The 15,956-nt window shown below is 38.1% G+C and overlaps 1 protein-coding gene across 4 annotated transcripts in view; it reads left to right on the top strand.

Annotated features, from left to right (window-relative positions):
- ARHGAP10 (Rho GTPase activating protein 10) overlaps positions 1–15,956 on the top strand; it is a 320,443-nt gene that overhangs the window by 186,064 nt on the left and 118,423 nt on the right. For all 4 annotated transcript variants that reach the window (XM_042935344.1, XM_042935343.1, XM_042935345.1 and 1 more), the window contains 2 exons: positions 3,674–3,748; positions 10,485–10,572. In XM_042935344.1, the coding sequence (XP_042791278.1) occupies positions 3,674–3,748; positions 10,485–10,572 (163 nt within the window). The remainder of the gene's footprint in view (positions 1–3,673; positions 3,749–10,484; positions 10,573–15,956) is intronic.

Here is a 15,956-nt window from a genome sequence, read left to right as displayed (position 1 = left end):
TTTATGCCTTACCTACTACTTCAGCAGAGGAATCTAGACTGGATCTGAGTGATGGCTTACTCTTAAATGGGGATGGCAGAGAATTTAGATAATCAGTGTGGTTTGAAAAAGGAAAAGAAAAAGAAAAAGAAAAAATGATTTTCAGAATGAATTATAGTCGTGTGTGCTTCCCTACAGGGGTGTCTTAATAAATATGTGTGTATAAAACTCAAGACTGTGTTGAAGAAGCAGAGATGAGTCTGAATGTGAAGAAATTGTGCACATTGACCTAGTGAATTAGGAAAGTGACAGAGGAAGTCAAAGAAAATTTCCAAATTCTAATACGTGGTGATTAGAAATAGTGACTCCTTGGGCTGAAAGGGGAAAATGTGGAAGAGAAGCTGGAAAGACTGATAAACTCACTCATATGACTTGGCATAAGGATTGGTTCCTATTCTTCAAATGTATTTATTTGTTGTCTTTTAAATGATATGTGTATGTTCAGAGATATAAAGTATGTTTCAGTTTTCTTAATTCAGACCTTTTTAAGGATGTTGTAACAAGAAACAAAATCCTATATGACGTGTGTGTGTGTGTGTGTGTGTGTGTGTGTGTGTGTTACATGCTGTTTCTAAGCTGCTTTTATATGAGGTTTATTTAAATTTCATCTTAAAAATGTAGAAACTGTGTTGAGTAGCATCAATTCCCCCTTGCACCTTTCATTATGCATTAGCAATTAACTCAGCTTCTCTCAGGTTGATGAATTTGAACTTGATCAATTATCTGATAGTAATTACAAGCACAGAGTGATGATTATTGCTGAGGTAACATTCTTATTTCATTTCTCTGTGCATTTCAGGCATGTCTCAAAGATGCACGTTTGCCTGACTGCAGAATATGACTTGCTCTTTTGGCTTCTGGCACCGAGGTCAAACTGTTTTAGGTTTTTTAAATGGAGTAGTATTGAAAAACAGTCCTCTGATATTTTAAACTCTGGACATGGCCTTCTGGCTTCTAGGAGAAGGAAGGAATGAGGCCCAGTCTTTTCTCCCGTAGCAGGCTCAAAATCTGATTTTTGTGTTTCTTGACTATTTCCTTTCTTTTTTACAACTCCTGGCAGGGCTGACCTGAATTTGTTTCCCTCTCTTGGAGTCAGTGAGCTTCCCCATCAGGAAGGTGCGTCTCTGCTGCTTTGATTCTTTAGCATTCAAAGCATCTTTAGAACAGATATGTGTAGACTGAAGGGCTGGCCTTTGCTCTTCTGGTTCTTTGAGCTCTGTTGAGATAATTGAGAGACAAGGTGTATGTGTTTGCTTGGATTGCCATAATAAAGTCCCACAAACTGGGTGGCTTATACAACAGAAATGTATTTTCTCAGAATTCTTGGGGCTAGAAATCTGAGGTCCATGTGTCAGTAGGTTGGCTTCTTTGGAGGGCCCCTGTCCTTGGTTTGTGGGTGACTGGCTTCTCCCTGTGTGTGTCCCAACTTCTTTTTTTTAATGTTTATTTATTTTGAGAGAGAGATTTAAAAAATTTTTTCTTATTCTTGAGAGACAGAGAGTCAGACAGAACATGCATGGGGGAGGGGCAGAGAGAGAGGGAGACACAGAATTGGAAGCAGACTCCAGGCTCCCAGCTATCAGCAAAGAGCCTGATGCAGGGCTCGATCTCACAGACCACGAGATCATGACCTGAGTTGAAGTTGGACACTTAACTGACTGAGCCACCCAAGCGCCCCAAGGATTGGTTTCTTCTGAGGGCCATGGTTTGTGGGTGACCATCTTCTCCCTGTGTGTCCCGACTTCTTTTTTTTTGTAAGTGTTGATTTATTTTGAGCGAGAGAGAGAGAGAGAGAGCAAGCAAGCAAGGGAAAGGGGGAGAGAGAGGGAGAGAGAATCCCAAGCTGGCTCTGTGCTGTTAGTGCAAAGCCAGACATGGGGCTCCAACTCACAAACCACAAGATCATGACCTGAACTGAAATCAACACTTGGGCGCTTAACCGACTGAGCCACCCAGGTGCCCCCCCACCCCCCAACTTCTTATAAGAACATTAAACATACTGCTTTAGGACCTACCCTAATGACATAATTTCAACTTAATTACCTCCTTTAAAGACCTTATTTCCAAAGACGGTCAAATTCTGAGGGTAGTGAGGGTTAGGACTTCAACATAGGGATTTTGGGGGGATGCAAAATGTAGCATATACAAGACAAATGGGACATTTGAGAAGCTTAAAAAATTATTAAGGAGAAATAAATGAAAGGCAAAATAGAGAAAAGGAAAATGAAGACTTGCTTTTGCAAGGAGTGATAAGAGCTTTTATGTGTGCCATGCGTTACAATTGATAGTACATGTCTTGGTGTCGTCTCAATGTTTTCCCCCCACCAAACACAAAGTGCAAGGTGCTGTCCTTGATCTCAGATACATCATCGAGACTCAGAGAGGTCCATGATCTCAGAGCTCAGGAGTGACTGAGTCTTGACTGGAAGCCAGCCCTTCAGACCCTGTCTGGTCTTTTCATCACCCATGTTGAGTAGATGAAAAGAAAGTAAGCTCTCCTAGGCAAATTCCGTGGCTTTTTTGGTGTTGTTGTTGTGTTTGGGAAACTTTGGGGATTAGAGGCATCATCTTCTTTTCAACTAGTTGTGTTCTTGTTAGTTTTAACATTGGTTGTGCAGAAAACAAACACCTGCAGCAAGCTGCAACTCTTTTGAGAAGTCATGATTTTTCAAAGTCGTTATTTTATTATGAAAGCTTTCAAGCATAAAAAGAGTAGAGAGAGTGGTGCAGTGAACTCCCATATTCTTATGGCTCAGGCTCAACACTTAAGATTTTGGTAAAATTGCTTCATCTATCCCTTCTTTGCTCTTAAAGCAAATCTCAGATAGGTTCCTTTCACTCTTTTCAGTATGTACCTTAAAAAAAATAGGGACATTTTCTGACATACTCTTAATGTCACTCAGAATTTCCCAATTGCCTCAAAAATGCCCTTTTACAGTTGGTTTATTCAAATCAATATACTGTGTATATTGCCATGTATTCAATATACTAAATTCTGTTTGACAATATATTTTCTTGCCTTTATTTCTCATCTGTTGTGCCCAGAGATACTTTGTTTCCCCAGCTCTGCAGAGAGAGAATGCTGTGATTTGGCTCATTCTGATGTATATACTTTGTAGTAATGTTCCTTGGGAGTTTCAGAGCTCCTTGCTGGACAGTGCATGTAACAGCTCTTAACCAAAAACAAAAACAGTTCTGCCTTAGTTTTGAATGGATTTCCATGGCCTTAAAGAATCATCTAAATAATGATTTTCTTTCTGTGTACTAAGCACCATGTTATTTTTTAAAAGGCTGAACTTTTCAAGAAAAACAACGTGAAAGTTAGAATGCATCTTTACAAAATGCATTGGTACACATGAGTACTACTTAAGGAACTTATTTCATTAACATTGACTCATTACATTTTGTGCACATGGAACACTGTTTTTATGAGATTATTTTCCAGCCATAACTCATGAATACCAAGCTGCTAAAACAAGTTGGTAAACACTTGGTTTTGTCAAACGTTTATTTTTATAGTCAACAGGAATGCTGCTAATGTGAGTTAGCAAAGATTCTGAATACAATTGTTTGCTGACAGCTTTTAAAATATGACTTGTCTTATATTTTGCTAACACTTTGTCTCTTCCAATAGGTATAAATGACCAAGGATTGTACAGAGTTGTGGGGGTGAGTTCAAAGGTCCAGAGACTTCTGAGTATGTTGATGGGTATGCCTCTTTTCTAATCATTTTCCATGCATTGTTTGTTTATGTTCATTGACTTTACAACTTAATATTTCATAGTAACATACAGCACACTTGGGTGCCTCGATGAGTTTTCTCCTGAGCAGAGGTAGTTGATGCTGAGAAGTAGATTAGTGTTTGTCTCAGCACAGATTTCCACTCCCTCTTACCTTGTGTTCCATTTCTTAGTAAATGGGGGGAAAAAAAGAAAAGAAAAGAATGCAGCTCATGGGTGAATGTCGTCTTGTGCTTGCTTCTCACAGGAAAGTAGCAGCCAGGCCTCTGTGATTTGCATGGCTTCCAAATTGCCCATCCAGAGTCTTGACAGTACATTTGGTTGGACAAGACCACTGGGACTCACTCATTTTTATGTTGCTTCCAAAACTGTCACTTGACAGCAAGGATCCGATTCTTGGGGACTCATTGGTATTCACAGTGGCTTGTTCGTAGTTTGCACCAGGCTCTTCTCCAGAACCATGCATGCTCCATCTGTGCTGATAACACAGTGTTCTTTGGCATCACAGACTAGAGGAAGCCAGCAAGTGAATTCATTTCATTACCCCAGACATTGCGTGAATGACAAAGCGCTTTTACATGACACGCCGCTGTCGGTTCGGTGCCACCTGTAAGGTGTCCTGCCTCTCTCCCTGCCCCAAAGCTGGCTGCCTCTTGAGGAGTGATGATAACTCATCAGGCTTGAGGGCCTGTATGTCAAACCAATCTGTCATTTTGACCTTGCTAAATATTAATTAACTTGATATCTCACTTTAATTAATCAGTATTAACAATGCCCTCAGGTATGCTGTAGATGCATTTAAAACCTGTCTGCATCTTAAAGCATTGTGGGAAGGACTCGTTTTTAGGAAGCATAAACCAAGATGAATAAAATCAACTGACATGTTACAGATAGGATTGCTTGTTTGGCTGTATTTGAATTAAGGATTTAATAAGCAATAACCTTTTTTTTAGCTATTAACTGCAGGAAGAATTGCCCATCATCAGTTGGAGAGCTGTCTTAGAATACATTCGCTTTCATGAGCTGTTTTCATTTTCTGCCTCTCTGGTTTAACTTGGGTGTGCAATTTTGGCAGTCAGATTTTCCTTTTTACCATTAGTGGTCTCCAAATTAAATAGACTCAGGTTGCCAGTGGTTCAGTAGCAGCTGGAAGAGTTTAATGGGGCTACAGCATCTGCTTTTAGTTAATTTTAAAATTAGAAACACTTCGCTCATTTCCAAGATGGTGTAATAATGATTAGAATTGGAAGGCTGTTGGTATCAGAAGGGGATATTTTGGCTGAAAGGCACACTTTGGCAGTAAATTGGTCCTAAGGATCCCAGCATTATTTTTATTGTCTTCTTGTTCGTGTTCAAGGGAAGTTCAAACAAGGGTGTCTCTGTGGTCACGGGGAAGTGTTAAGCTGTCTCAAAATTTGTTCTTAATCTCATAAAATCCCTCTTGATCTGCATCCCTGAACTAAGGTGGTAGTTTCCTCTGCTCATGGGAAATGTCTCAAGATAATCCTGTACTGGCAAGGTGTTTTAAAATATCTAAACCCTCAAAAATTCATGACCTGGAAAACTGTTTTCACTTTCCATGAGACTCAGAGCAGAGAAGTCTAGGATACAAGCGCGATACAACCTAATTTCAGCTGCTGACAAAGGAAATTTGTTTTCCCAAGAAGCATTTCTTCAGGAAGTTGAAGAATTGATGAGAGGGATGACACTGACTTGATTATTTCCTTGTAAAGGGGGGTTGGGCACTACCACAATAATTATTTTACAATAATTCCTAGTATGAAATTGAAGATGGTCAATCACAAACTTTGGATTTTTTTTATTAGGATTAATACTGCTTTCTTGTTACTTTGTTACCAACTCAAACTTTAGGTCTTTACAAAATAGATTTATTCACTGAATCTTAATTTAAAATTCCCTTAAGATACCCTTTCCCTTCTATCCCATTCACTAAGTGTTCAAATAAATAATTTATACCTCTTCCAAAAAAAGGATTTTAAGAGTTCTGTGCAGTTGTGTATACCCTATCCACTGGACATTCTTTCTTTCCATCTTATCTCACTTCCCTATGTTGTTCTAGGGTTCTATATCTTAAAGAGAAAAAAAACACCGGATGAGTCTGCCAGATTTTTAGCTTTGCTCTTTTAGACCAGTGTCCCCACTCTCCCTGCCCCAGGAGTTCTGATGATTTTGCCCATTTGGTATTAGGCAATTATTTATTCATTTTTTGAGAGAGAGTGCAGGCAGGGAAGGGGCAGAGAGAGAGGGGGACAGAGGATCTGAAGCGGGTTCTGTGCTGACAGCAACAAACCCGATGTGGAACTCAGGAACCGTGAGATCATGATCTGAGCCAAAGTTGGACACTTAATGGATTGAGCCACCCAGGTCCCCAGTATGAGGCAGTTATTTTTTTAAGTTGCTATTCCTCCAGTAATGTGTATTTCAAATTTGGATTTTTCAAAGTACAATTTGTTTGTATTGAATTTTTCTTTGTAGAGATGAGAAATAATCCATTTTTTTAATGTCTGAGAAAAAATTCCAAGGCATTTAGTATTTTTGACAAGAACTTCTGTTTACTTGGTTCTTTAGTTCTTGAGAACTAATTATTTACTTGGATGTGTTTCTATTACTGCCATTTTTATATAACGTGTGTATTGTTTGTTTGAAATGTTTTAAGTATTTACTCTTGTGTAGAAGTTTGTGATGATTTCTAAAGAAAGGATGAATGCTTAGTATCTTCCATGTTTTCTTCACTTGTTGGTATGTTTTCACTCTTCATATTTAAGATTAAAATAAAAATCTTTCTTTCCATTCTTCTTCTCTCCCCATTTTCTTCTCCCCCACACCCCTGTTTCCTCCACCCCTTTCTTCTCTCCTCTGCCAAGAAGGAGTACGAATGGCAGTTGACCACAGAAAGTCCTCTAAATAGACATGTCATATCTACTCCTCCAGGTCAGGTCAGGTGATGGGAGTTGTTGTCTTAGTTGTCTTCTATCCTGGGAGCCAGAAGGTAGTGCTCAGCTCTCTTTCCCTGGACCACACTTCTTAAGTTTAAAAAAAAAAAAAAAAAAAAAAAAAAAAAAAATTATATATATATATATATATATATATATATATATATAAAATCACACACACATACATAATATATACATATATGTATATATGTATATATACACACATACATACATACAAAGTCCAACTGAGCAATTGTCTTCCTCCCCTTTTCAGGTGTTTTTCTTCCCCTTTTGCTCTAACAGAGGGCACACACACATAGACATGTAACTTTGTAAAAGTTTTATGTTTGTTTTTTACGTAGTAGCTTTAGAGCACTTGGGGAGGGAAGGGAGAAATACCGGATAAGGTGTGTTTGGGTGAGTCATGGATTTTTAGTAAATGGGGTGAGAATGTAGCAGGTTAATTACAATAGTTATTGGCAGGTTAGAACTCAGATGGGTTAGAGTTGTCAGTGTTCTCCCACTTCGCCACTGAAGAATGAAAACATCAGAGCAGGGAGGGGAAATTATAAGAAAATGTGGTGGCAGCTTAAGTGTGTTGGTGAATTTGGTGGTTATTTCTAAATTTAACTTGCAAAATAGGTAGGATTTTATTTTTAGGCACAGAACCATAGGAAACAAGAGATACAACTAACTTGGAAGTTTTACTTAAAAAAATTACCTTACTTGTTTGTAAGACAGCTTTTTCATATACATTGGGGAAAACAAAGTAAACTAATATAGGTGAAAATTTTGATTTTGGATTTATAATGTATATTCTCAAAATTCATTCAATCAGTGTGCTCCTTCAAGTACTTTAATTTAAAGTGGGGCCCAGGTCAATTTTTGGAATATTGCATTTAGGTGCTTTGCATTTAGGTGGGGCTGAAAATTTCCAGTTTCAAAAAAAAAAATACTGGTTACGTAATTATGAAACATTCACCCAAATAAACAGTTAACTGTTTGTATCTGTGCTTGTTAGTTTTAACTAGTACATAAAGGTGTTGTCTCTTAGTCAATAAGGGAGCAAAATCCCTTCCTTATTTACAGTAGAATGTATATTCTGATTGAACACTCAAATGCATTTATAAGTTTGAATCCCAAATAAGTTATTAGCAAATTTACCTGGTCCCAGTGCATCCACTGATTCTAAAGAACTGCTAGGTATGATTGAGTTATTTGAAAACAGTACAAATTTAATAGGGGATTAGTACCATAGACACTATGTAGTCATTAGCCTCTGATGTGACAGCTACTTTTTATTCCATGAATTCAAAGGGTGGCTTACTTTTCCATAGAAAGGCTATGATTCTCGAAATATAGAATGATAATTTGGTAGAAAGATGAAAATAAAAGATTTCCTTTAGAAGCCTCCTGGATTTTAAAATGCTGATTTGCCGGGAGCGAATTGATTGAAAATGTTATCTGACTTGTACGTTAAAATGAGATTTAAATAATTGATTTAATGAGAGAGAGAATATTCAGTTACTGAAGTAATGGGTTGGCAAAGCCTTTAGAACAGAATTATTTAGTCCCAGTTATAAAGGATTGCACCTTTAATCAGGGTGCTTAATTTGATTTCTTGAATGTATCTGTGGCTCGTCTGACAAGCTTGGTAACAAATGAGTTCTGAATTGTAGGAACTGATCAAAATGTAATCAGTGTCAATTGCCATTGTTGTAGTTTATTGCATGTTGCTGTCAGTTGCTGTAATCAAGAACTGTTGAAGTGCTTTAAAAAGTCTCCAGACTTTTGAGTAATTGACTTCATGTGTATGATGTTATGGCTGTGAAATAACCATCACTTCCTGTTTTACTTTGTTTCTGGAAAGTTTGAGAATAGCATAGTTTGAGATAGGTGAGTTGTCACCTATCCTTCCTCATGCCCAAGCCTAAAGTTTTTTAAGTGACATGCCTGACTGAATGCAGTGGTCCTGTTCTGACAGGCTTTTCTTTTTAGTTCCTTTAAAGAGGAAATACTAACAAGATGTTTCCTCCCCTATATAGATAAATACAGTGTAAGAGAGGGGAAAAAAAGTCTGAAACAACTAGTTTTCTTGGCTCTTGGTTGAAACATCATTCTGGAGTGAGGGAGAAATCAAGTCTTTTCCTGGAATGTCTGATTTTTTCCTTTAGATGATGGGGTGTAGAAAACGAGGCAAGTTTCTACTGATTGTTTAATATCTGTCATCATAACCCTTTTACTACACTTCCCTTTGAGTAGGAACCACCACTGAATGCTTATACTTTTAGTGACTCGGTTGTGGTAATTGCCTACTCATTTAAACAAGGTACACATTGCTTATTTGCTTTGCTACTCTTTGTAGTTCTGTGAGAGTGTTTACATGATCGCTGTTTTGGAGACGAAAACCTGGAGTTCAGACCGGTGTGGATGTGACTTGGTTTGAGTGGTGTGGCTGCTTAGGGTGGCCGTGAGGATTTAAGCCCAGGTTTGTGAGAACATGCTGCACTCACTCCTCTCTGGTGCCAAGCCGCAGTTGAGTACAGTAGCCCAGCCTTGTAAGGATCAAGATGCCACCATGTGCAGAGTGCTGGCCTTTCCCTTTCTGTTTCCCACCATCGTTTCCTTTTATTTCAACCAAGACTCCTTTCTTCCCTTTAATTTTTATTTATTTTAAATTTTTTAAAATATTTTAGTTTTGAGAGAGAGAGAGAGTGAGTGAGTGAGCAGGGGAGGAGCAGAGAGAGAGAGAGAGAGAGAGAGAGAGCGGGCTCTAGGCTCCCAGCTGTCAGCACAGAGCCTGACACGAGGTTCAAACTCACGAACCTCAAGATCATGACCTGAACAGAAGTTGGACGCTTAACCGATGAGCCACCCAGGCCCCCTCATTTCTTCTTTTGTGGAATTTACTGTCTCCTTTCCCCTCCCTTGTTTGTTTGTTTGTTCGTTTGGTTAGCCATACATCTTTTTCTGTAGAGTTTTTTAGCTATTTGAAAGGGCATCTGGAAGAAACACATCATTAACACCCTTTCGGGACAAAGAAAACTAGTTTTAGTTAGAATGAATGTCAGAAACGTTGCACAGAGGCTTCCAATAAATATTTCTTAGATGAATGTATAAATTACGATGTTAATGTCAAAGTTGAGTTTAAATTTATGTATTACCATATTGCTATTTTGGTTAATCATGCATTAATCTTCAGAAAGATAATCTGTTGAGTCCAGATCTTAGAAGCGTGGGACCAGACTTCCTGTCCTTTCTTCCCACTGACTTGTCATTTTGCCATTAACAGGGCTGCCTGTTTCCCTTGTCATAACACAGTGTGATAACAGTAATGCCACCTGAAACATGGTAAAATGTATAGATACTGTAGATGCCACATGCCCCAAGCCCTGACTATGGGGTAGTGTCTTTAATAATAGAATAACTACCACCGTGGCAGTCATCACAGCTGTGTATGCTTTGTAGTTGTGAATATTGAAATGTCTACTGTGCCTAGGTCTTCCCTCCTCCCAGCCCCATCTTATCCTGTTACCTTGATCTTCACTATGGATTTTCCGAAGTTGCTTACAAATGTCTAATAATAGAACATGGCTTATAATAGAAGAAATTTTGTACATTTTTATAAGGACTCCCAGAATTAATTATTTGTGGTTTGGCCATTTAAAAATGGAAGCTTTGTGAGCCAGTCAAGAAGACCTTTGGATGTCCAAGGTTTTAATTATTGTTTTCTTGCCTGCTTGCTCACCAGATGTAAAAACATGCAATGAGGTGGACCTGGAGAATTCTGTAGATTGGGAAGTGAAGACAATAACAAGTGCCCTGAAACAGTATTTGAGGTAAGCTCCTCTCAGTAACAGGAGGGAGGCGTGGGCTCTTGGGTATCTAACACGCGGTAGATGCCAACGCTGCCTGGAGATCTCGATCATTGAGTTCAACCTTACAGAACAGGAGGACATTCATGATGGATCTGTGTCTCTGAAAGTGCCATCAGTAGTAGTTGAATGTCTGTTGTTAGGTAAATTGCAAAACAGAATCGGAAAAGACAAAAGTGTGTGAAGTAGATGTCTATTGTAGATGGGACTTTTGGGAATTAAATGTTATGAAGCAATGAGGAAGAAGCCCATTTATCAATTTTTATTGAACCTTTTATTTATGTTTTAGGCTACAATGAAGAATTTTTTTTGGTTTAAATTTAAACCATTGAATCTAGGGGCGCCTGGGTGGCTCAAATGGTCAAGCTTCTGACTTGAATTCGGCTTAGGTCACAATTTCACGGTTCCGTGAGGCTGGGTGCCACATCATTCTCTGCTCTTGCTTTCTCTGTCTCTTTCAAAAATAAATAACCTTAAAAAATGATAAACCGTTGCACCTAGAGGCTTATAATGATAACACATAAACACAAAGCTATTTTTAAAGAAGTTTATTTGAGGTTTTAGGATAAACTTAAGTTTTGCATTTATTACAGAAAATATTTAGGACCAGAGTTAGAATAGGGCTCAGCATCTCTATGGGTGATTACCCTTTTTATAAAGAAGAAAGGAACTTAATGATAGAAACCTTGAGGTTAGATGAAGAACAATACAAAGTGAGTGAAAGAATGAAAAAAAATTATGATCGTAATTCTTTTTTTTATTTTTGAAAGTTTATTTATTTATTTTGAGAGAGACAGAGCGTGAGTGGGGGAGGGGCAGAGAGAGACTCCTAAGCAGGTGCCATGCTGCCGGCACAGAGTCCAATGTGGGGCTCAAACTCAGGAAACTGTGAGATCATGACCTGAGCCGAAACCAAGAGTCAGATGCTTAACTGACTAAGCCACCCAGGTGCCCTACGAATGTAATTATTTTATTTTATTTTATTTTATTTTATTTTATTTTATTTTATTTTATTTTATTTTATTTCATTTTATTTCATTTTATTTTCATTTTATTTATTTATTTTTTTTAGTGTTTATATTTGAGAGAGATAGAGACAGTGTGTGAGCAGGGGAGGGAAAGAGGGAGATACAGAATCCGAAGGAGGCTCCAGGCTCTGAGCTGTCAGCACAGAGCCTGATGCGGGGCTCGAACTGAGGAGCTGTGAGATCATGACCTGAGCTGAAGTCGGTTGCCCAACCGACTGAGCCACCCAGGTGCCCCGACCCACGACTGTAATTCTTATGCTGCGGTTCTGTTGGGGATTTTAATAGCAAATGGCTTTGCTCCCCTAGTATCGTTTCTTTTTAACCAACACATAGGATCGTGTTTCAGGTAGATAGTATTTGGGTTTGAATGAGCACATAGAATGAAATGTTACTGTATAATTTATATGTCGAGTAGTTCATCTATTTGAAAAACTCCAAGTCTGTGCAACCACAGACAGTTAAGTATACTGAATCCTCATGGCTCCATTATCCTGCTTCTGAAGTTACCAACACTCTACCCTTCTTGTTTCTTCAGTCTCCCTACCTGCTACTTTTTTTGGATACTATTTGAAAGATTTTCTAAACCACCCTATTGCTTCCCCCCTAAATATTGAAGTATATACTTAGAAAAAGATAAGGACTTAAAAAAAGAGTGTAGAAAGGCAAAAAAAAAAAATAGTTAACATACCCAACAAAATTAATACCATCTAATACTCAGTCCATGTTTGAATTTTCACTGATTTATTTTCCAAAAGGTCTTTTTATATTTACTTAAATTCCGACAGGGTTTGAGTAATGTCAACACATTTCATTTGATTGATGTGTTTTAAGTCACTTTTAATCTGCATAGTCTCCTTCCTCTGCACAGCTTTCTTCCTCAGCGTTTTCTTGTTTGTTTGCTTATGAACCTGGGTCATTTTTAAATAGAATTTTCTACATCTTAGGGCAGGTTGTGTCATGGTGTCATTTAACATGTTTCTCTAGACATCATATTTCCTGTAAACTAACAGTTAAATCTATAGGCTTTATTAGATCCAGGTTAGGTTTTTATAAAAAAAATGATTTATTGCAAGAATACAGTATAGTGGTGGCATATTTTTCCTGTATTATATCAGGAGGCCTGTGTTATCTGGTTGTCCCACTTTTTAATGAAATTAAAATTTATCAGTGGGTTCAGATGTGTATTACCTATTTTTGAGTGTTTTATTTCCACAAGATATTTTTAACCACTGTTTAATTTTTTTCCCTTAAAGTATTAAGTACATAATTGCACTTAATATCCCTAATTGATAAAGGGATAAAATTAAGGCTAAACCTATGTGCTTATGGCTGTCTTCCTATCTGCCACCGATGGTGACTAACTGGCTTGGATGAGAATTATGGACAAAATTAATCTCCTTAGCTCCCACCTTGGGATTAGAATGTAAGCTTCCTGAGGATAGGCACCGTATGTGTCTTGTTCATTGCAGTGTCCCCAGCATCTAGAGCTGTACCTGTCACTCAGAGGCAGTGCTTCCTGACTGGGGAAATTTTGCATCCCCCAGGAGATACTTGGCAATGTCTGGAAATATTCTTGGTAGTCATGATTGCTGGAAAGGGGGTGCTACTGGCATGTAATGGATGGAGGCCAGTGATGGGCTGCTAAACATCCTACAGTGCAGGAGACAACCCACTCTTGCTCCCGTATGTACAAAACAGCAATAGTGCTGAGATTGAGAAAGCATGTAATAGATGGAGAGGGAGAGGGATATAAAAATACAATGAGTTGCATATGTTAACTTGATGTGCAAAGGATGCTGCCGCTCCAGGAGGGAGCTTTAAACCCATTTTACTGTTTGGTAAAATCATGGCTACTAGAGTTAAAGGGATTAACCAAGGTGACTCAGTTATTGGTGTGGAAACTAAGGGCAAAAATCCAGTTCTTTTGTAATAAATTGCATGTTTTTTTCTCTCTGTTCCACACCCGTTCTTTTTTTTTCCTTGTGGGATAAGTAGTTTAATAAACTTAGAGGATCTTTTTATTGAGTACCGTAAGTAAAATTTCTTTTTGGTTCTTGATACTTACTGAAGCTAGTCCCTTATCGCTCTTGGTCTTGTGTTGCTTTTTCTGCCTTTTTCTCTCTTTGCGTTGCTTTATCCTTTTGAATTCTGCTTTTAAGCAAACATTGCCTAGAGAACAACATTATGAGATGCTATTATTATATAACTTCACTCCTAACAATATACACAGTCTGCCTGAATGTGATAAAGTGATTATCATAAAATGGCAGATGCCTTGGGAGATTTTGAAACTTAGGTTGCTGTTCTTTCCCCTGTGTTATTTTTAGCAACTAAAAATGCAGTAATTAGGATTTAAGTAATACTTTTTCTCTGGTGGTGCACCAAATGGGAGAAAACAGAGTTTGTATTTTGGCTATCTGCTTATGGTCTGAGCATGTGCATTTCTTTCAGTACAAGAGGTAATAACAGCGTGATGGTCAAGAGCATGGTTGGAGCCAGCCTGCGTGGGTTGGAATCCCAGCTTTGTCACTGAAGGCGCCATAGCACAAGTCGAATATAGCTTTTCTCACCACAAAAGCTATTGCTCTTGAATTCTTCTCTACGCAAATAACCCAGCCATCATATTGGATGGGAGGCTGGAGGTGGAAGAAGGGAAATAGCCAAACCCCTCAAACACTAGGAGAGAGATAAAGATGTGCAGCACATACGTGTATGGCATCTCCCTTTTGCTTGTATTGACTTGAGGCAAAAATTCTTTACCTGAGTGTTTTAGAGGGTTGAATACCAGCTCTCTGAATGAGTTCCTATCTTTTCAGACCACAATTTAGATTTTCAGCAACGTGTTCATTACAATGGGTTCCCATTGTGAGGGGACAGATGAACTATTTTGTGAGGTTTTTAGTAAACTGATTTTACCCAGAGGGAACTTTTAAAGCCTGGAAACTAGAATGGAAGTTTTGGGGAAGAAAATGCCTGCTTAGATAAATATTATGATTTATGTTCTTAGATCCCAAGGGGTGGCAAAGAGAGGTAGCTCAAAACATGTTGGATGGCAAGTTGAGAGATACAGTGACTCAGTATAATACATTTTGTGTGGGGAACGTGTCATTTTTATTACTGCTTCCCAAACTTCGACAATATTTAATACTTACTATTTATGCTGTATTGACCAGCAGACATATGGCAATGGTAGAAGTAGCTCGTCGAAGATACCTAGGTACAAGTTCATTTTTATTGGAAAAGCAATGCTGTCCGTGCTTTTCCAAATGTTCTCTCCCCCCTCCCCCATTTTCTTCCCAGTACCATTTAGCTTTCCTTCTGTGCCAAGCCGTCATTTTCCTTCCTTGCCATTTTTTACTTGTTCATATTTTGAAACAAAAAAACCTAAAGGTTTACTTCTTTTTATTGAGGCTGTGGTATAATTGCTTTTATTTTTCTTCTTTAAATGAGAGCGTAGGAGATGAAGGGGAGGGAGAGGGGAAATAAGAAACAGCTTTTCCTCACTAGGGCTTTAAGTTTTAGTTAATGTGCCTACAGTTGTTATGTGTGTGTGTGCATATGTTTCCTAAGTGGTGTGTAGGGAATATAACCTGTAAATATGTTTTTGCATCTGTTTTATTTGCTTTATAAACCACTTTATTCAAGTGAAGTTGACATATAATAAACAGAACATTTTTATAGTGTACCTTTTGATAAGTTTGACATGTGTTTATGCCTGTAAAGCAGTCAAGATAATCAGGATACTGATCCTAACCACTAGCCCCCAAAGTTTCCTCATGCACCTTCGGAATCTATCTCTCCCACCTTTCCCTTTCACTCCCTCATTCCTAGGTTACCACTGCCCTGCTTTCTTTCACTGTGCATTATTAATTTGCATTTTTTATAATTTCATATAAATGGAATAAAAATACATCTTTAAAAAAAATCTAGGTTCTTTTATTCAGCACAATTAGAGATGCATTTGTGTTGTGGCAAGTCCAGTAGTTCGTTCCTTCTTGTTGCTAGTGTTCCATTGTATGGATACACCACAGATTTTTATGGTTCATTCTCTTGCTGATGAATATTTGGGTTGTTTGTAGCTTCTGGCTATTACAAATAAAGCTACCAAAAACCTTTCTGTATAAATCTTTGAGCAGACTTATATTTCTCTTGGTTCAAGCCTAGGAGTGGAATGTCTGTCTAGATTGTATGTTGGATATATGTTTAACAGTTTGGGAAACTGACGAACTGTGTTTTTCCAGAGTGGTTGTATAAGAGTTCCATTTCCTTTACACCCTTGCTAACTCTTGATATGGTCAGCCTTCTTCATTTTAGTCATTG

The sequence above is a fragment of the Panthera leo genome, chromosome B1 (assembly GCF_018350215.1).
Source record: "Panthera leo isolate Ple1 chromosome B1, P.leo_Ple1_pat1.1, whole genome shotgun sequence".
Taxonomy (NCBI): Eukaryota; Metazoa; Chordata; class Mammalia; order Carnivora; family Felidae; genus Panthera; species Panthera leo.
The sequence above is the reverse complement of the archived record's forward strand: the minus strand, read 5'-3'. Positions and strand labels throughout refer to the sequence as shown.